The following is a 22312-nucleotide window of genomic DNA, read 5'->3' as shown; positions in this document are numbered from 1 at the left end:
CCTTACCTTTTACAGAGTGTGCATCCCTCACTGCCCTTACCTTTTACAGAGTGTGTATTCCTCACTGCCCTTACCTTTTACAAAGTGTGTATTTCTCACTGCCCTTACCTTTTACAGAGTGTGTATTTCTCACTGTTCTTACCTTTTACAGAGTGTGTGTTTCCCACTGCCCTTACCTTTTACAAAGTGTGTATTTCTCACTGTTCTTACCTTTTACAAAGTGTGTATTCCTCACTGCCCTTACCTTTTACAGAGTGTGTGTTTCTCACTGCCCTTACCTTTTACAAAGTGTGTATTTCTCACTGCCCTTACCTTTTACAGAGTGTGTATTTCTCACTGCCCTTACCTTTTACAAAGTGTGTATTTCTCACTGCCCTTACCTTTTACAAAGTGTGTATTTCTCACTGTTCTTACCTTTTACAAAGTGTGTATTTCTCACTGCCCTTACCTTTTACAAAGTGTGTATTTCTCACTGCCCTTACCTTTTACAGAGTGTGTATTTCTCACTGCCCTTACTTTTTACAGAGTGTGTGTTCTCACTGTTCTTACCTTTTACAAAGTGTGTATTTCTCACTGCCCTTACCTTTTACAAAGTGTGTATTCCTCACTGCCCTTACCTTTTACAGAGTGTGTATTTCTCACTGCCCTTACCTTTTACAGAGTGTGTATTTCTCACTGCCCTTACCTTTTACAGAGTGTGTATTCCTCACTGCCCTTACCTTTTACAGAGTGTGTATTCCTCACTGCCCTTACCTTTTACAAAGTGTGTATTTCTCACTGCCCTTACCTTTTACAGAGTGTGTATTCCTCACTGCCCTTACCTTTTACAAAGTGTGTATTCCTCACTGCCCTTACCTTTTACAAAGTGTGTATTTCTCACTGCCCTTACCTTTTACAGAGTGTGTATTTCTCACTGCCCTTACCTTTTACAAAGTGTGTGTTTCTCACTGCCCTTACCTTTTACAGAGTGTGCATTCCTCACTGCCCTTACCTTTTACAAAGTGTGTATTTCTCACTGTTCTTACCTTTTACAAAGTGTGTATTCCTCACTGCCCTTACCTTTTACAAAGTGTGTATTTCTCACTGCCCTTACCTTTTACAAAGTGTGTATTCCTCACTGCCCTTACCTTTTACAAAGTGTGTGTTTCTCACTGCCCTTACCTTTTACAGAGTGTGTATTCCTCACTGCTGGTGACGCCCCTGGGAGGGGGGCGGAAGTGCCAACCATCCCGTGACCCTGCCAGGACAGAACCGTGGTTATTTCTCAATTCTCAGTTTTCCAGTCAGACAGGAACTGCTCAGGGATCCACATCTCTGAGCATCAGCCCAAGATGTATCTGAACACCAGCAAAATTAACCCCCCAAACTGATTTACAATGCATGAGAAGCTCATTTAGAGCAAAGGTGGTGAAGGTGGATTTCAAACCACCTGCAGAAGGCAGCAGGCTCTGATACAGCCCTCTGGTCAATACACAGAAACTTCTGCCTCCAAATTCAGTCAATATTGAGATAATTCTACCTCACTGGGGCTCATCACAACAGTCAAGCCCCTTTTTTGCTTTTTGCCTGCAATGCAGCACTGAGCATTCAGCAGGATCCAAGGAAATGATGTAGCTTTAAAATGGAGTTACATACCTTCTTCTAAATCTTCTACATGATATCCTGACGGTACTTTACCAGCTGCCTACAATTATATAAAAAGCCCACAGTTATAAAGGAACACAAACAAATTTCATCAACAAGAACTGCTGTCAAAATGGGTTTTAGAAAAATTATTACAAAAACATCATTCATAGGTTGAAATTACTTCCAGTCACAAGCCCTGCTGATAACAGGGATTCTGATAATAACAGGAATTCTGACAGGAACACCAAGTCAACTGGTTAGAAAAAACTTTTAAAGATTTTTACAAGACCAAATTCCACACTGAGATCAACTTAACATGGACTGCAGTGACTTTCTGAAACACCAAAAACTAAACTACATTGTTAAGTCTTTCAGCTTTCAATCTACATCAAAAATAAAGCTCAATTAAATAACTAAGCATAAGGAAAAAAAGGAGAGGGGACAATTTAATCAGCAGACATGGGTTTGACCTCCAGTACAAAAAAAAAAAGGAAAAAAAAAAGGTGGTTAAGAAGGTATTTATAATCTTTAAAAATTTCTGAAGTCATATTTATTACTTCAGACTAATTTCCAACAGAGAAAAATGTGATAGATAAATAAATAAATACTGCAGATTTATTCCAAATACTTGGAATTCTTTCTACTTACTACTTCAGGAATCAACAAGCTATTAGCATTATTTTTTATTTTCTCATCCATCCTACAAGACTGACGAAAAGTTCCTGAAGAGGCTGGTGGGTAAAGACCAACACAGCAGAAACAATAATTTTTGAACCAGCCTGTTCCCAGTGAGCCTGGATCTCCTGGGACACATGGAAAGCAGCCCTCCAGCTGCTTCAGGTACTGCTCATTATTTTCCCAATAATATCCTCATCATTACCTCTGTTTCAGCAAGAAGTGTTTTCAGTCGTGTGAGATCTTTAGTTACCATCCCGTTCTGGGGGCAGAAAGAATATTAATTATTGAACATATAAACCTTCATTATTGCATTAAACCACAGCAACCAAGTTCATTTCCCCCTCAACACCAGGAGAACAAAAATGAATTTGGCTTACAGCACCAATTTTAAATGACACTAAATAAAACTGAGAAAACATTGTGGTGAGAAAGGGAATTCTACACTGGCCAAACCAGCACTAGACTTACAGCAAGTATCAATACAGGACAATTCAGGAAAGCAACACATTAAGAAGAACTTGAGGAAAAAATATATCATGGTTACTGCAACACTTCAGCTCTGAAGAATTATTATAATAATCCTTCACTGCTGTTGCAGTGATGGATTAATTTCTTTTTAAGGATCTACTTTACAGATCACTAATTTCTGCACCTCCATAACTCTTCCTGCTCTGATGTAGACTGTAATTTTTGGAGTTTTCCCTCAAAAGCAAAGATTAGCCATGTGATACTGCATAGTCAAGAACAACTGAAGTAAAAATCTTTCAAAACTGAATTTATGTGAAATACATAGGTATTTGTAACAATTTCACACTCTTGGAAGTCAAAACTTTGATTAAAGAAACCCAGACCTGGGGTTCATTTCAATAATCTCTTGCAGAAATTTAATTAAGTGCTACTACATTTGTTAGACTTCTCCACATTCAGACTGAGCAGGAGAAATTACTCTTTGCTGAAAACTTACACACTTAACAATCCTCACACTTAGGCTTTTTCAAGAATGATTTTTCACTTTTTCAGCAGAAGGCTGAAAATTTCACTTGTTGAGCTTAAATGTAATAGAGCAAAAAAACATTACCAAGAATCATTCTCTTCAGCCACTGGGGAGGAAACTGGATGGATTCCAACTCTTCAATAAATTCATTCCAAAACTTTGTTTCACTTCTTCTTTCAGACAATGGCACAGTCAGTAAATCAGCTGCTGATTTTAATATTCCTACTGAAAACAACTGTGTCTAACAACCTAGTGCTTGTAAAAACCTCTCAAACCCTGCTTGGGGATGACACTCTGGAACTCTATACAAAGGTACCTTTATTTGCACAACAACAGCTCAAAACAAGGGCACTCCACATTCCCTGCAATAAGACTATTTTACTAATTTTTCCTGAAGGCAAGTTTCCTTCAACCTCACCAGGAATTTTTCAATGAAACGTTTTTTCATGAGAAAACAGCTAAACAAAGGAAAAAAACCCTTTCTTTATGTAAAAATAGCCAATGGCTGGGGGGAAGGGAATTCAGGATACAGACCAGACAGACAAACAGAACTCTCAAAAACAACCTCCTGATTCAGTTCAGCAGGATCCAATCTCAAGGTAAGAGGCTCTCCAGCAAGTTTCTGATGTCACACATTCCCCTCAGTCTGACTAAGCTGTGACCACGTTTCTGGGTGTATTAATTCCAGCAGTTCATGCTGATGAACTGTTCATGCCTATTTCATCCAGACTATAGAAATTAAAAGGACACTTCTTTAGAGGCTTACATATGTCCCTCATTTCCCCATATAAGTAGTCACATAAAAGTCTGAAGTTACTTACATGTCTGGGGTTAAAAGCATCTTTACAAGATGCTTCAAGAGTAAAATAGAAGCTTTGAACTCAAACCTTTATCTTCATCTTGAAATGTAAAGCTTTTTTCTTTTCCTGAAAAGCCTTTTATGCTGTCTTACAAGTTATCATGGGCCAGTTATTTAAAAGTCCAATCAATATTTTTTCCTGCTTTAATGGATAGAAATCCTGAAGTCCATACAAAATGGGGTCAGGTACAATTTAGAATAAGCAAGGAAAAGTTTGAGATTTTTATATTATTCTTGCCAATCACAAATACGCAAATTTATTTTACATTCCCTGAGGATTCAGGGCCAGCAATGAAAAAACTTTTCAAAATCACAACACTCTGAAACACTGGTTATGCAAAAAACCTGGCATCCTGGTGATACATGTGTGCCCATATATTTATCATTGCCACACAAACCATTTTTGTTGCAAGCTGCCAGTGAAACATATGTTCAGAAGTTTGTTATTAAACAGATTTTTTTAGAAGAAGGAAATACAAACTTGTTTCTTTAAATGATGTAGATTGCAGCAAACCCACTTACCAGTGATTCCCCCATCAGTGATTTGGAAAGAACATTAGACACAATTTGCAGCTTCCCTTTGAGATGCATGCAGCAGAGCACTGCCCGGAGAGATCCATCGCCCTTGGCCAGCCCCTCTCCCAGCACTGCAACACAAATCAGCCACTATTACCCTCAGCACACCCTCCATTCCAGTCATACACACAGTTTTCCCTCACCCCTAACAAGAAAACAAAGTCTGAAGCTCAGGTTAAATCCATGGCTTGTTGGATGTAAATTAAATATCATGTGCTGTTGTCTAATATTAACTTGAAGCTTGTCTCCCACCAGCTCATAAATATTGCACATGAGCTCAAAAAAGGTTGTCATGTTTACATGCTAAAATAGACATAAATTAAATATGGGAAGGGTAAACTCAAATATCTGACACAGACACAAAGGACCTCCTCTCACAGAAAGGGTAAAAAAGAAATAGCAACCAACAACCTCTCAGTAACACAAACATGCTCAGGAAGATCCATTCATGCTCACAAAACACATGCCCTGTCGTTTCCAAAAATAGCCAACCTCCTCATGGGCAATTCCTGCTCCTCTAAAAGGCCTTTTATTCACTTATGCTGCAAAGTGTGGCATATAGGAACGATTGTCTGAGCCCAGAAATTTACAGGCTCCCTGTAACAGAAAACTTTCTGAATGCTTCCTAGCACGGGCTCAGCAGCGAGCAGTGCCAGAGCCACTTTCTGAACACTTCCAGCAGGGACAGGATTTATTTCACCACACAGACGTGCTTCAGACAAGCTGCAACAACACTTAATCACACGTGTTACCTGTCCACAAAATGCAACGGCAGAGTGACTAAAAAGCTTAGCAAGCTAAGTGTGTGAATTGAAAAGAAGGCTGGACAGTTGTTGAAAATTAAGGAATCATAGAATAACTGTTATTGCAAGCAACATCAACATCTGTGTTTATACTGCTACTCATGCAGATGCAAACAGCCCCTCTCAGTGCTAACAGGAATTTCACATTCACCACAACTTCAGGATTACATTTTAGAATAATAAATCAAAACTCCTCACTCAACAGACGTTCACGTCGTTAACAGAAATTGCATGAAATTGCATGAAAGACTCAATAAATAAATAGTCCCACAAAACATTTAAATAAAAACAACTAGGCATCTCTTCAAACTGCAATGGTAACTAAATCTGTTTTCATAAAGTGCCTCAAAGACTACTCTGAATTCACCACTCTGATAGTACAGACCACAATGCTAAAAATAGAACTTACTTCCCAAATCAGAAGCAGAAGCACCAAAAATAGCTTTAACATGTCTGACAGCTTGCTATTTTTATCTCAAAGATTAAATCTCCAATTAATATATTCCATAGATATAAAGATATAAGATATAAATCTCAAATTATGCTATTTCATATCATTATCTGCATAATATCACCCAGCTAAAACATACAGTTGCACATAAAAAGTTGCAACACATTAAGCACTATCTCTTGGGAAAGATTTGTGGAGTAATTTAACAGTTTTTAAGTTATCACCATTCCCTGTAACACTGCAAGCAGCACATAGAAGAACAAGTAAAGAACTATAAAGAACACATATTCCTCCAGCTATTCCAGAAAACCCTGATCATTCCAGTTCAAATAAAACCATCACAGCTGTGCAACATGTCAAGTCTTGTAAAAAGGCAGAGCAGCAGCTTGAATAAAGCTTTGCCCATTATAAAAAGCCTGTGAGTACCAAGGAGTGTGAGTATCAAGTAGTCCATGCTAAGGTAGTTTCTTCCCAACAATAATTCAAACATAAAACCAAAACTAAGACCTACTGGGATCATAAATGCAGATATTCCAAATGTCAGGTGCTGGGCTACAATTGATAACCACACATCATGGAGAACCACAAGCAAATCATTCATTCATATATTCATAAAAATATGGTATATGTGTACATATAAATATATAAACACATACACAACACTTTTATCTACATATATAAATATGGCATTAGTAAGTTCAAAACTGTCCTCAGTTTTAGATCTGGGAAACAATATGTGCAGAATATGCTGGCACAAATGAAGCAAATTAACATCAATCTGGATGCTATTTCTTTGTTAACTAATATACATTTAAAGGCTGCTTTTTCTACTTAATTTTAAAAAGGAAGATAGACATCAATGGTCCTGTTCCACCCACTTCCATGCCTGTCCAGTGAGAGATGACAAGCAGTTACCATGACAGTTCCTTTGAGATACTGACAAGTGACACACACACCAAGAGAAGTTCCACAGATGAAAGTCACCCCTGTCCCCCATGACAAACCCATCAGAGCTCATTGATGAGAACACTGTTCATTAAAAACAGCATTCTCCCTCCTACCTCCTTTAACCATCATCCAGCTTTCCATATGTCTCTCACTTTTATTTGCCATCATGAAAGACAACTCTGAAGTTAGAATATTACACCCTTATAGCACACATCAATAAGCTAAAAGAAATTATTTCAAAATTTCAGACTATTTCCAGAATTATACTGATTAAGCAACAATAAAACTTTTTTAAAGTGTTAAACTTTAATTTTATGCCTACAGAAAGCAAGTTTATTTTTCTTAGTCCATTTTTATGGACCTTCACAAGCAGCCTGCAGAGCCCCACAAATTCCCCAAACTATGATTTGACTCTCAACGAAGACAAGCACATTAAAAAAACCCCAAAACAATAAAAACCCACCAACCCAGAAAGGAACAATTTAAAGATTATCATTGCTAGCACAGGAATGTCAGAAGAGTAGATCACAGTCTGTGCAACAAAACTGTCACCTGCAAAAATTCCTTTAACGTTCAGGAGTAGTTAAAGGATTAAAACCAGAAGGTGGGATCTACCCACCTCTTCTTTCCAAACCTAACTGATAAACTCTGTTCCAACACTCTGCAAAGCCAGTGAGTTCTCAGTGAATTTTGAATAATTTGCATTATAAATGAACAACAGAGGATTAGGAATTTTTGAAATTCCTTCAAAAATACCCAAACTGAGCAAGGCAGTGGCACATGAAAGGCTCGACTTCAACGTGACATAGGCACATTTGGAAGCTTTAACAAATGTGCATCATCTTGATTTTCTCTGAACTAAGTCCCAAATGCAAACCAAAATATCCACCATGTCCCTGGGAAGAAAGGCAGAACAATCAGCTGTCTTTGTGTCTTTGTGAGAATCCTGGTATTATCAACTCTTCCTACATTTGTGCACTAAAATAACTATTAGCCAAATAGCACCACTGAGCCAAAGACATGTATTTGAGTCCTGGTACTTGAGTAAGAGCTGAAAAATAGTGAGATCTCTCTTTAGGGAAAAAAAGAAAAGGCAGAAAAAGTATTATAAAGCAGATACATGATTTTAAATAGGAAAAAACCACTGTTAGCACACTAACAAATATTGGGCATCAGTTTTAAAAATTCAGACAACTGACTGCAATTCATAACACTATGTAATAAAAAAAGAAATAAGCATACCATGCCTACAGTCTTCATCTGCTTGCCCATACTTTTTCTGAAAGGTAAAACATGAAAAGTTTAAAAATAGCATTATTCCAGTTAGCATAAACAACTACATGCTTGAATTACAAGTTTTTAAAAACTTTTTAGAAACCATTACCTTGTCTTTTCCTGGGTAGAACATGTAAAGAACATAAGTCATACGTCAATTATAATATAATTAATTCTTAGAATTAAGACTAATTTCTGACTTTTTCTCCAATTCTCAGTTAAAATGCTGACTTTTTCTCAAATTCTCAGCATGTGGACATTTTAAAATAGGAGCCTGAATGGGCAAAGGTGTGTGTGTGTTTTATGTTTGTGGTTGGCTCACAACACCTAGGAAAAAATATAAAACTTAACTCTCAAGACACTGGTTTTTAATCTTGCACTAATATAGTAATGTTCAAATTTTAAGATATTATTTTGTCTTTTCAGTGGTGATTTTAAAGATTACTTTGTTTAGTAAAACAAGAAGGAAAATTTGGATTGTTTCCCTCTTTTAAGACTTCATGTATCTATGTAATTCAAGTCTTTAATAGCAAGGTTTTGATTTCAAGTGTTTTTCCAAAGTCCCTGCAGACTCACTGCAATAATATGATGACCAACCACATAGGTGCCTTAGAGGATTTTCAAAGAGTGATGTCAGAAATGTATTAAATAATCCAAGCACCAATCTGCACATTGGTTTACAGAAATAATTTTGAGAGGTCAAGTCTGTGATAAGACAACTTCTATTAGAAAATCCAACCTCATTTATTTGTGAATCTCTTCCCCTGAGGAGCTATAAGATAAGTCACTTCTTCATTTAAGAGGTTTCCTAATTCTTATTTTGCACACTGAGTAGTCCAATCCAGCTATTTATTTAAAGAATGCTTAAAAACACTCCCTTCATCAGATGGGTAAGATTTGTCTTAAAGCTGCCCAGCAAGGTCTTGTGACTTGGCCAAACTTTTTCCACCTGGGATGAAACTGCTCCTACTCAATATATGAGGATTTGGAGTGGACAAGGCAGCTGTAAATCTGCAATAACATTTCAGAAAGGTAAGAAAAAGCAGGTTGTAGGTTTATTCTTAAGCACTGAAATGTCCTTTCCTTTAAGAAAGGAAGCTCTGATGCTTTAAAGGAAGGACACAATTTTGGCAATGGGGTCACCTGTAATTCAGGGTTATGCCTCTTGCTTTGCATTTACAAACCTTTACAAGAGCCATTTTCACCTTTTGCCAGAGTCTAAAAGTTACATCTTTCACCAGATATGCTCTAGCCTAGCCTTGGAAAGCTGGGATTAAGCATGAAAAGACTAATTTTAGGCCTATGAAAATGGAGCTAAAGCAGGTATGGACCAGCTACCTAGATTCTGGCATTTCTAACTTTGTTTCTTGGTGGTTTTATTTGCAGAAACTTTAATTTGATGCTCTTAAAAGAGAAGGTAATCTGGTATGTAATTCAGCATATGTACCTTAACTCAGATATTTTGCCTTCCTGGAATATATACATATATTTTTTAAATGTTTAAAGTATTTTTCCTTATTTGTTTAGAAAACTCTGATTGAGACCCAAACCAAGAGGTTCAAATCCTGAAAAATAAATACATCAGGGAGAGCTACAAGACAGAAGCCTCATAGATGCTATAGCAAGAAGGATTCTGTGGGCAGAGCAACACGCCAAAAATTCTGAGTGGTATTTAAATCTTGACAATACAAGATATTTGACTTTTCTTTCCAGTTCACTAGATACTATAAAGAGTCACACTCACAAGTTGTAAAAAGGAAGCAATTCTATACAGAAGAGTCTCGATTTTGATGCGGTCGAGTTCTGCCTGGCAGGGCTCCGGGAGGTGAGCTGGGGGGTACTGGCTGAGGGAAAGGAGAGCCTCTGTGCAATGCTTCACTGCCACTTCATAATCCTGCTGCTTAAGGGATTCACATGCTTGTTCACATGCCTTCTCTGGTCTTCTGTCTGCCATGACTCAGGGACAGAAATCCTAGAGCGGGGGCAGAGGGGACGATAAAACGTTGGTTAGCTGTGGAATGGCACTGACAACTTGCCAACCAACTTCCATTCCCGTCTCAAGGTGCTGTATCACATCCCCCTCGTGCTGTGCCATCACATTTCCTGCACCAAGCTTCTCACTAACTGATTTCTTCCCAGGCTTTTCTCCCAGCTCTCGGTTTTGATTCTAATTCAAGAAGGTACTTAAAGCCCATGACTGATTTTAAGAATGTAAGCAGGGGTTTCAAATTTTAAAGTCAGCATGGATTTAAGCAGAGGCTTTTGGCTCTTCAGTGGCACCATGACCTTTGCTTTGGAAGGAACACAACTCATCCCCTAAGTGCTGTCTCTGAGCCTGCAGCCATGTACTCCAAACACCTTCTCTTCAAGCACTTCTCACCTACACTTGGGAGGAGGAGACGTTTTCTCTGGGTGAAGCACAAGGATGGACAGGGAAGGACAGGAAAACCAGGGGGTCAACAGCAAACCAACCACTTGTCTCTTCCTTCTGCTGCTTTAGCTGCATTTATAGCTGACAAAGTCTAGATACCCCTGCCACACCAACACCTTTGTGCAGAACTTCTTCAATGATTTCAAAGTAAATATTTGGGGGGATTGAGACTGTTAGAAAAAAATTCTGTCCACAGACAGACATTATCTGCCAATAAACTGAGAGAAATGGTTATCCACATCTGAACTACCAGCAGAAGAGCAAAGCATTTCTGTAATCCCTGACCACATTCTCCCTCCATTGACATATTTAAATACATGACACAATCCCTAGAGACACTGCACATTAAAGCTGACTTCACAAAAATGGGTTCTGGTAACTGAAAGAGGAAAAATCTTATGAGTTCTTGTTTTTGCTTTTAGCAAGCAGCATATTGTCAATATTTCTGATTAGAGACCAACTATTACTATTAATCGTCTCAAATAATACTTTTAGTCCACTTTAAAAATTCACTGTTAAAAGCCTTCTTTTTACTTAGTATTTTCCAATTTTCAACCAAAGGTAAAGTAACTTCAAGAATTTCAAGTCAAACAAATGCATTTTCCTCTTATGAAAAATAATCCATTATCCCACTTTTCCCATTAACACATACCTAAGCCAACATTCAGAAGAAATGTAAACAACTCATTTCATATATTGTACAACATAGTATCCTATGTGTTCCTTTCTGCTCTTAAATTTCCATCCAGTATCAAAATAATTACATAAAGGAATATTGATTTTTCAAGATTAAACCAGCTTCCCTTTTAAAACACTAATATAAAAATTTCTCATTTACAACAAATAAAAAAATCTTCTCTAAAATGAAGGAATGCAAGCATGAATATTTTGCAGTTATCCTGGTACAAATCTGTGACGTGTGCCTCTTCCTTAATAACAGCCTTACAAAATATTACCTCATTCATCCAGATATTTCTTTTTCTGCTAAAAATAAGTCTGCACTTTCAAACAATAGAAGCAGGCAAGTAGGTTTTGCATTTCCATACATATGAGTAAATTCATTCATGAGGTAATTCTATTAAAGATTCTGCTGGATCACTTAGCACAGATTTTCAATTACATAAATGTTAGGTATTCTTAAGCTGTGTATGCAAGGATCTTTTCTAGATACAACTAAAAATTGCACTGGTTTCCACTTCACTACCATTTTAGGCCACTGTGTATTTCACAAATCTAGGATCTGCTTCCACAGTGACACGACAGTTAATTGATGTTTTTCTCATGTACATTCTGTTTTCCTCCTAAGGGACTGAAAATAGAGGACTCCATGAACTCTGCTGTACTTTTGATTTCCTCACTTCCTGGCTGACATAAAACCAAAATTCCTTTGACCAAAAGGCTGAGCAGAGCTTCTGTGTGTTTATTCCCAAAGAGCTGATTAAACACAGATCCCACCCTAAGCGACCTGGCCAGCACAGCTGACAGATTTGAAACCCTTCTCCTCCAACATGGCACCATGAAAAAGACAAAGATGTTTCTTATCAATTGCCTTATGCTGACTGCCTGAAGAAATACAGAACTCAGCTGTTTGAGAAGCTGGATTTTACACACCAAGCAGTGCCCACACAATTTCTCTGGTCAATTTGAAGGCTCCAGAGCACTTCAGAGGATATAAGTGAAGCTAAACTGAGCTAAATCCTCTGAATTAAGTGGAAACATGAGCAGTAAGGACCAAGCTGGATAGCTGGCTTGGATAACTGAGTCACACCAGTGATATTTCAGAGTGTGAAAAATCCACCAAAATCACAGTATGGGACACAATGATAGATAAGGAGCCACTGCAGTATAAATTGTTTGGAAAAAAAAATCAAATTATAACAAACAAAACCAGTATGTGGACAACATATGGAAAATGATGCACTCAGGCTCTCAGACTTCATTTCAATCCCATCTATAGCCATACAAGCAGACTCAAACATGCACATTTATTAGGCAATTGTGCCATCTACTTCAGACTCCAGTCCAAGTGCTCTACACTGTTCCTTGGAGACACCTGACTTTTCCTGCTGACTTCAGAAACCTTTTTTTCTAGTTTTGGTACCCTAAATCAGCAACTGAGACTTGTGAACATGAATTACAACCATTTCTTAAAATCTGGTCTGTTGAAGTACCTGACTTACCTCCATTTAAAACCACTCAGAGCAGTTCCTAAGTCCCAGCAGGAGCAGGAATGTGATTTTTCCCCTCTGCTGGGCACTGCTGATGCCTCAGCTCAAGTCCAGGCCCAGTTCTGGGCTCCTCTTCAAGAAGGGCATCAAGGCCAAAGAGGGAGCAGGGCTGGGGAAGGGGCTGGAGCACCAGTGGGAGCAGGAGCAGCTGAGGGAGCTGCTGGGGCTCAGCCTGGAGAAAAGGAGGCTCAGGGGGGACCTTCTCAATCCCTACAATGTCTGAAAGGAGGCTGTGGCCAGGTGGGGGTCGGGCTCTGCTCCCTGGGAACGAGTGACCAAACAAAAATGGCCTCAAGCTGCACCAAGAGAGGTTTAGGTTGGGGATAGGAGCAAAAACTTCTTCACTGGAAGAGTGGTTAAGCACTGGAATGGGCTGCCAAGGGAAGTGATGGAGTCACCACCCCTGGAAGTGCTCAAAATACAAGTGCACTTCACAATAGAGTTTAGTTGGCACAGTGGCATTTGGTTAAAGGCTGGACTCAATGTTTGAGGTCTTTTCCAACCTTAAAGTATTCATGGAATCATTAACAGCCAAGTAGCGAAGGCACTTGTTAAAAAAAATTATTTTGTTAAAAGAAATTTATTTTCAGTTCTACAGATCTTTATTTTCAAGATTTCAGGCATAAAATTGGAATTTCTAAGAGAAGAATTTATTAAAATTAAAACTGAAAGCTGAAGTGTCACATATTCCCAACTCTCTTTGCAAAACTGAGCAAATTACTTATGAGCTTCACTTCTGTCTGCAAAATTGAAATTAAAATACTATCATGTAACAGAACAAACATCAGGATTATTCATTTTCTCAAAGAGACCTTAAAAACCACATGCCAAAAGATTTCTAAATTCAATTCTGAGAACTGATTTATTCTCCAGTGAAGTTTAATACACCTTCAAAATCTTGAAGAACCAGTAAAGAGGCATATTCCCACTATCCAAAGTTGCATATCTAAAACAGGTAGACATACCTAAGAAATGATATATATAAATATATAATCTGGCATCATACTTTGTACCTTAAAAAAACCTCCTGCCTTTAAGTAGAATAGAATTTACTGAACTTGCATTTCATTGAAAGCAAAGTTGTACTCAGCTTATCTTCCACAAAATATTATTTCAAAGACCTGGTTAGTTCCAACTGGTGTAACTTAAACCTTGGTGGCTTTTACAACAAACCAAACAATTCTTTTTTTTCCCCCTACAACTAATGATTTTCAGGCTCAATATTCCTAATGAGTATTCCACCTTCTTGCCAAAGGGGGTTTGTAAACAAACATGAAACGAACTAAAATCCAATCTCCAAATAAAGCTGCATGTTTCCCCTCCAGAGCTGCAGAGGGGGCTGGGAAAGGCAGAAGGGACAGCTTGGAGAGGAAGAGTGATAAACAACGTGATCCACACAGTCATTTATTTCCAAGTAAACACTGCTTGGTGCACAGGAGGCTCTGAAGAGCTACTCCACAGTCTGATGAGTCCAACTTCAAATTAAAATCAATGTAGGAGGACAGAACATCATGAACTAAAATCCAGTGTTTCATGGAAGTTTAACTCATGACTGTGCACTTCCATGCTCCACATCTTACTGACGTGTTTCATGGAATCAAAGGGTCCATACACTAAGATAATAAGTTAAAGCATGTGACAGTTCCTAAAAAAATTTCAAACAGATGCTTTTTCAATTCACTGTAAAGCATCTAGCCAGATAACTCTCGCTGTACTTCATAAACAAACAGATTAGAGGGCACAATGCTGTTCCTATTAATGTTACTGGCAAAATTCCCAATGTCTGCCAAGACAGAAGGATCAGATCCAAGGTCTCGCATGCCAAGCTGACAAACAGTAGACAAGTCAGTAAATATTTGCATATTTTAACTAAACATTAACATCTCTTGTAAAGATTTATGCTAAAGCAATGATGTTCAACTTGCAGTCCTACAGTGAGACTGGTAGGGATTTACTGTCAATTGAATTTACTTCAAGAGCCACATCCTGGGAATGGCAGAGTGAAGCAAATGAATGAGTCCCATTGCCATGGGGAACGTGCAGGGGAAGAGCCTCTCCAGCTGCCTCCCATTACAACCCAGAACCCTTCCAACAGTTCTGCTGAGGGAAATAAGCACAGAATATTCCTTGCCAAGGCCATTCAGCCGTGTCCTCCTGCTAGCAGCCCTCTGTCCTGCGGGAAGGGAAAGCAGGAGATGGATTTGCCCTTGCATTGCCTATTGCGGTCAGGCTGGCGCGGGCGAGAGAGAGCAGGGCAGGAATTCCACTCGTCCTGCTCCTCTCTACAGAAATGCAAGCACTCTGTTTCCCAGTCCTTTGGGATTGCTCAGCCCAGCTCACAGACTGGAAAGGCTGGCCACCAAACTGGAGAGAAGTTTTAAACATGTAATAAATTCAGGCAATACCGGAGAAAAGACAGCTGGTTTATCAGAACTTCCCAGCAATTCCTTTTACGAGCAAGAAGAGACCTTTAGATTTATTTACGAGGCTGGTTGCTCTGTTCTTCCTCAGTAACTTCTGAGCTTCAAGTCAATTGGAACTGAATTTCCCAGAAGTCTGAAGGGTCTTGAAGATGCTGCAGTTTTCATGAAAAATGTGTAACAAGACAGATAACAGACCCAGGGAAAGGTTAAGGTATAACTCAGCCTCTTATTGATACCAAGACATCAGCTACCCCATCCATTACTGCCACGTGCTGCCATTTACCATCAAGAGCTGGAGAAAGTGTCACTCACCACTGAAAGAAAGGTTTTATTTCTTTTTCTTGCCCATAGCAGTCAATGCCATAGGCTGCATTCATCAGTTTAACTGCTCCAGGATCCATCCAATAATCTCCAGGTTTAAGCAGAGTTCCCAAACTTTTTAGACTGCAGACCCAAGCAGTGCATGTCCCATCCCTTTCTCAAAGCTGTTATTGGTAAACTGAGATGTAAGCAATTCACACATCAAAAATTTGTTATTTCCATAATATATCCAAGTAATATTTGGGAAGTCCCAATGTTGGTATGGCTACAATCTCTGTGATTAATAGTTTCCCTCTCATTCAAAATTATCCAGAAAAAAATGACAAGATACTTTCTTTTATACAGATATGGAAACACCAGAGGTTCAATGTGAATTAATATATTGAATATGACACAATTAAAAAGTTAGCTATTGTGAACATGCCAACATTACAGTAAGAAATCATGGGACATTGGAATTCAACTAAAAATTCAAAACTCTGCAAACAAACTGCATTTGTCAGTCCACACACTAAAACAGGGAATAGTACATCTCTCCACTGTTGAATCATATTAGAGAGTTGCTCTGGCATCTCTTGTGATCCCATCTTAAGGCATGTCTGCATCTCTCCATGTCAATTTGTTTTGTATTATTACCAAATACCACTAAAATACCTTTAGATCAGTAAAATAAAATTAAATATCCATTTATTTTCCTTACCCACTGTGGTAAAATAACCCAATCTTTGCCTTGAGACAAAAAAATATAATAAAAACCCAAACCTCCTCTATTCAAGCCTCCAGGAGGGAATAAAATAGAGCTGCACAAAGTACAGAAATGACTTATGGAGACATACAGGAAAAAAAATGCACTTTCCTAGTGCCATGACATACACACCATAAATAATCCCAGTCTAAAATATCATTGAATAAAATGAGAGTAGATAATGACAGTGCACTGTACCTATGTAACAGAGATGAAAAGGATGGTGCATCTTTCATACACAGGGTGTAAAAGAAAGAATTATATGAAAGGTGCTTTTGGCTTTTTTTTTTCTTTTAAGAAAAAATATAACAGCAGAGATCTCATGCACTCATTTATTGCAATTATGACTGAATTCCGTAATAGCAGTTGAGGAGTTCTCAGAAATGCACTGCACACCTTACAGAGCAAATAGAAAAGCCTCCACCCTTGAGAGAGGACAATCTAATCAGTTTTCTGAAGTAACTGAATTACTTTGGCTAATGTTGTACAACTCCAGGCAAAATGACCCTACTTTCAATTCCAAAAATGATGTTAAATCTGAAATGGAGCATACAGAATGAGGCAAGCACATCTCAAGGTTTTATTCCATAGCAGAGCAGCAGCAAGAATCCTGCTCCAAGGCCTCTGAGGAACATGATATGCCTGCTTGGGGAAGGGAAAATGGGCAAAGAAGCAGCTCATGATGCCCCTGACCATTAAATGCTCAGATTATTCATCCACACTGAAAAATCAGAGACAGCACCATAAATGAGGAGGGCAAATCATCTCTGGCCACGTAAATGAAGCTTTGGGTCTGATCCTGTAAATCTAAAGTATAGAAAAAACACAAGCAGGTTTCCTGGGAAAGGAACAAGAGCCTGTGGGTGGTTTATCATTCACATAACGACACAGGCAATTGAGATTAAGAGCAAATGCCTTCTGCAGCTGGATCCTCTGCAGGCTTTCAACCACTTTACATACATCACAGATACTAACAAGTTACATTTTTTGCATGCCAGTTATGGCTTCTGTACAGACTACTAAGTGATTATTAACACTTTAGTAATCTCTTTTATTTTCATTTTGGAAATAGCAGCAGAAGGACAATCTGTGCAGCCAGCAGCAGCAACACTCAGACACGGACACTGGCTATCTTTGGCTCAAAATCTGGAAATAACTCATGGCCTCAGCACTTGCAACCAGCCCATCCATCCACCACATCCCAAATACCTTCCCATCCTGCCTTTAAAAAGATCCTGTCTGAAAGCATCACCTGTCCTGATGAAACTAAGTAAAATACCTGGCAAGGCAAAGCACAGCATCCATGTGACACATGCTGGTGCTGTCTGAGAGCCATTCACAGCCAACAGATACAAGGTTCCTGTTTAAACAAAGCAAATATACACACACATATTGCATTCATTAACTTCACAGAACAAATACTGGGTTGTAAAGTTCGATACTCTGAGGTTGTGTGAGGACAAAAGCATCTGTACAAGCTCATGCTGGCCTCCTGTGTGTCTGCATGATTCTGATACTGCCTTTAACTGTGTTAGTCACAGAGCACATTGTGCAAGGGCTACCTGGCAGGATGAGTGGGCAGAATGGAGGCTGCTGCCTAATGGACATCCAGTGAAATACTTCAGCACTGCACTTGAGGCCTTATTTACTGCATGCTACTCCATCTTATTCAAAAGACAGCATTTGAATGTTTTCATTAACTTTTCAATAATGCCTCCAATACTGCGACCGACCACTCTACAAGAAGTAAGAAAGTATCTTTATCATTCTGACAATATTCCTATTTTACAGAGAATTAAGATAAGAACACACAAGGCAAAAGTTTCTATAAACTTCTTATATTCACATGAAGAGACCTAGAAGTGATTTCTCCCCATTATGCTCTGCCTATACTGTACAGCCCTTTCACACAACTAACCCAGAGCACCTGGTGTCTGCAGAGTGACTTAGGAGTATCCAGCAATTCTCAACATCACAACATGGGAAAGTTCACTAGAAATACAGAAAATGAAGTTTAACAAAGATGGGGATTAACTGGGACTTGCCTTCTCCTTTTTTGCTATTCCCTACTCCATTTCAGAAACACTTTCTAATTCATGCAGATAGCAAAACTGTATTCCAACAAACAACTGTATTATCATTATAAAATAAATCATATGTACCCTCACTGCACAGCCTCCCTTCTATTTCTTTCGAATACTAATATTTTTCAATCTCCTTCTCCTCATTCAACCACCCCCATCTCTACATTTATTGTACATAATTCTGCAAAAATCTGCATTTTGCACCTTCTGTTTAAATCCAGTCGCTGCTTCCTCTGTGCTGCAGGAAGGTAGAGCTGGGAGAAAGAGGAACTTGGTATCAGGAGAACAGAAAGGGAATTTTCTGCACTCTCATTTTTTATCCAAAATCACACCAGGGAGGAATACAGGAGACCCAGCCTTCAAATTACAGAGAAATCCTGTTTAGCTGAGGCTGAAGCATATTCACTGCAGGGATTATCTTTTACATTTGCACTTAATGCTGATTTGACCAGCACTGAGAAGATTCTCACAAGGTTGATCACAAGTACATCCTTGGCAGAAACATTATACAATAACACATCTCAACTTTGCACAAAGCAGCACTGTAGGTCATTAGATTATTTCTTTTCTAATTTACCATGAACACAAGAAAGTATTTTGCCCAATTTCTAGAAAAGATGGAATCATGTTGGCAGAACCTTTCTCTCCTCAACAGCCCCCAAAAAGTCAGACTATGAAAGACACCTACCATGGGAAATTTCAACCCAAATAATTAAAATCTGGCAAACAATAACCAAGTGAAATGAGGAGTATGTCATAGTAAGCATCAGGTAACATAATAATAGGTGGTGCTTCTGCCCCACCTAAAGTTTTTGGCTCCTTCATAGAAAATCTTTACGTAAACAATCTTTCATAATAACTGGTTAACAACAGGAATTTGTACTCCATATACCTCTAGGTCCACACTGCTTTTTGAGAATAGAGTTTCTCACACTTATCCAAGATGAGGGCATTTTAATTGAAATATTGTCCCATGGTTATCATTTTATCCCCATAACAACATCACCAATTACTTACTTTAAAAAAATGCATTAGAAAAGTAATTTAATCTTTGCTTCTCTTAATGAAATTTGCCAGAGAAAAACAAAGGGAAGAATCAGCACTGCACAACCAGCCAGCTCTCCATGGAGCAGCACCAACCTACAAGACTCAAACCTCAAACTCAATTTTACAGAAGAATATCCATATTCTAAAAGCTGGTTTAAACATCATAATCCACAGCTTTCCAAACTATGCCTTGCCTGTGTCAGAACCTCTCTTCTCAGCACTTGAATAACAGAACATGGCCCTGTCCCTGTCTCTGCACTAGTGTTCAGTGATAATTTTGACCCAAAAATGAACCCTACTCATCTTAAGGACTTACCCAGTCCTGTAATTCCTAATATGATTCTCCACTGAGTCACAGGGTAGTGCCAGAAGTCCCCTCTGAGAAATGCCTGCTCTATGACATAGTCACATCTGTGTCGATGTGACTAAACATGTGTCACCTCCTTTTCAAAATGCCAAGCAATGCAAAGGGGAGTCAGAGAAGACTCCCAAGCATCATTTCAACACAGAACATAGCACTAGATTTACAAATATATTTCAGAAGTTTAAATGCAAAAACACATCACAAAGTTCTCCAGTGCTCATTGAACCTGTCACTCATGCAGCACCGTCTGCAGAGAGCACTTGACCATAGTTCATTTGCCAAATTTACCAATTTAATCAGAGACAGAATCAAAATTAGCAGTTCCTAACTCTCAGTCTCATGTTCAATTCACAGCTTCATCTAATACAGCTGTATTTGGATTTCAGAAATAAAAGTGTTTTTAAACTAGGAAATTATTTATCACAGCATATTCCCTTTTCAAAAACCCCATGCAAACTCTTCCCCACCCCCAGCAGCTCCAAAGCTCGGTGGTTCAATCCACATTTTCTCTTTTTAACAGGATATTGTAGCAATGCTGAAACAGTCTTCCCTCAAATGTCAAACTTTCACTTTGACACAAGAACTTTCTCCACCCCTGACCTGACACTGCAAGGCAACACTCTCCTGGGAGCAAATCTAGCTGAAAATACAGCTTTGAACCCCAGGGCAAGTGCAGATGCCACAGGTATCTATCACAGTTTTACAGCTAGATAAATTGGGAAAAAATAAAAGCCCCAAGTTTATTTGCTGGTTGAGATGCAAAATATTAATCACTCCCTCCATCCATTCAGAGGGCAAAAAGATTGCAAAAAATCTTCATGTTGAATATCAGGTACATTGAGCAGGTCACAAACTGAGCACAGGAATCAGCCAGAACACCGTGGCACAAAACAGGAAAAATTTCTTTCAATATACCTCAGCCTTCACTGCAGCTTTATAACGAACTTTAATTTATTATAGTAGTGAATAATACTGTGACTGAGTTTTTTGTTAGGCATTTCCACAGTGCTTAGCACAAAAGGGTCCTACCGTAACAGATTTAATAACACAATCCTGCCACCCACAGATCCTCCAAACACATCTTTCCCCAAACCATGCCTATTATGTAACTGTACATGGTATTTTTGTGCACAGTTTTGAAAGTTCAAAGCAGTAACTAACCCTCCACCTCTAAAAACTGCTATCCTTGTTGTAAATAACCTCTGAAATTTATTTTTACATGACCGTGCTTCAAATAGTTTGGCATAATACAGCTAAGCCTGGTTTGGGGAGTTGTCTTGTAACTCTGTATTTTAATTACATTAACCTTTCTGCACATGGATAATGCTTTTATAACATCCCTGTTCCCTCTCCTCAAATGCCTGACCATGGTAGCCCCAACAGGTTCAATTTTTAGACTCTTTCAAGACTAGAACATGGATTCCCAAGCTCTCCCATCACAGCAAACCCTATGAGCAACACCAGGACGGGTATCCAGAACACATTTCCCAACAGAGCTCTCCCTGCTCATTCCTTTTGAAATGAACATTAGTGATTCAGTCACGTATCTGAAACCCCACTTAAAGAACTGCATCAGCAGGAATGATCCTGCTGTGGTTTAGGCACAATCCTGACAAAACTTGGGAAGCAGAGGAGCGGTGTCCAGCCCAGCCAAACAAATATAAACAAAGCTACAGCCAAGGAATATCAGTCAGTTCAAAGGACAAAACAAATGTCCTGCACCATTCCAAATGTGTGAGTGTCTCAAGATATGGCCAGAGCACAGTTACCTCAAAACCCTTCGCACAAACAACTATAATCAAAAACATCACTGGAATAAAAGACCCACAGCACTGTCTTAGCACAGATTCCCAAGAATGCAAAAAACATTCCCCTTAATGACCTCCCCGTGCAGATAATGAGAGAAATCCAACAAATTCTGGCTCCCAAGACAGCAGAGGAGTAGATGCAAGGCAGCTATTGTGGCTGGTCCAACACTATTTGGGAATCCCAGTGGAGGGGGAATTTAGTTGAGACCCATGAAGGAACATTACTTAGGAACAGAGGCCAACTGCCCATCCCTGTCCTCCCAAAATTACCCCAGGATAAAATGAAATTTTCACTTTAAAAAAATAGAGATTACCTTACATTAAGTAAAAAGAAACATAGGGAAGAAGTGTTATTTTAGGTGGTGCCAAAACCACTACGCTTTTCATTTGTGGCATTCTCCATTTATGATGTCCACAAAGATTTGTTACTTTCTTGGTTTGTTGAACCACTAAACATTTTCCAGCAAATTAAACACTCGTGCCACATTACTAACAACCAAGATTCTCGAAAACAGCTCATGTTACAGATTTCCCTCTTGCCAGTGGGGTCTGAAGGGCTATGAAAGACCTTTTAACCATATTTAAGCACCATAATTTTTAGTGTTTTGATGAATACAGTATTTTTGCTATATATAACTAAGGGGGGAAAAA

At 38.8% G+C, this 22312-nt stretch overlaps 1 protein-coding gene across 5 annotated transcripts in view; it reads right to left on the bottom strand.

The window, feature by feature from the left end:
- HELZ (helicase with zinc finger) overlaps positions 1–22312 on the bottom strand; it is an 86447-nt gene that overhangs the window by 59159 nt on the left and 4976 nt on the right. For 2 of the 5 annotated variants that reach the window (XM_054644887.2, XM_077188436.1), the window contains exons 2-7: positions 9955–10182; positions 8178–8214; positions 4680–4804; positions 2507–2563; positions 1636–1684; positions 1162–1237 (exon numbers count right to left, since the gene is read on the bottom strand). In XM_054644887.2, coding sequence (XP_054500862.1) covers positions 1162–1237; positions 1636–1684; positions 2507–2563; positions 4680–4804; positions 8178–8214; positions 9955–10164 — 554 coding nt within the window. In that variant the 5' untranslated portion in view covers positions 10165–10182. Of the gene's footprint in view, positions 1–1161; positions 1238–1635; positions 1685–2506; positions 2564–4679; positions 4805–8177; positions 8215–9954; positions 10183–17637; positions 17741–22312 lie in introns of those variants that run through there. The other 3 variants (XM_054644886.2, XM_077188438.1, XM_054644889.2) reach the window with 3 other exon arrangements.

The sequence above is a fragment of the Agelaius phoeniceus genome, chromosome 19 (assembly GCF_051311805.1).
Source record: "Agelaius phoeniceus isolate bAgePho1 chromosome 19, bAgePho1.hap1, whole genome shotgun sequence".
Taxonomy (NCBI): Eukaryota; Metazoa; Chordata; class Aves; order Passeriformes; family Icteridae; genus Agelaius; species Agelaius phoeniceus.
This window is presented reverse-complemented; position numbering and strand designations above follow the sequence as displayed.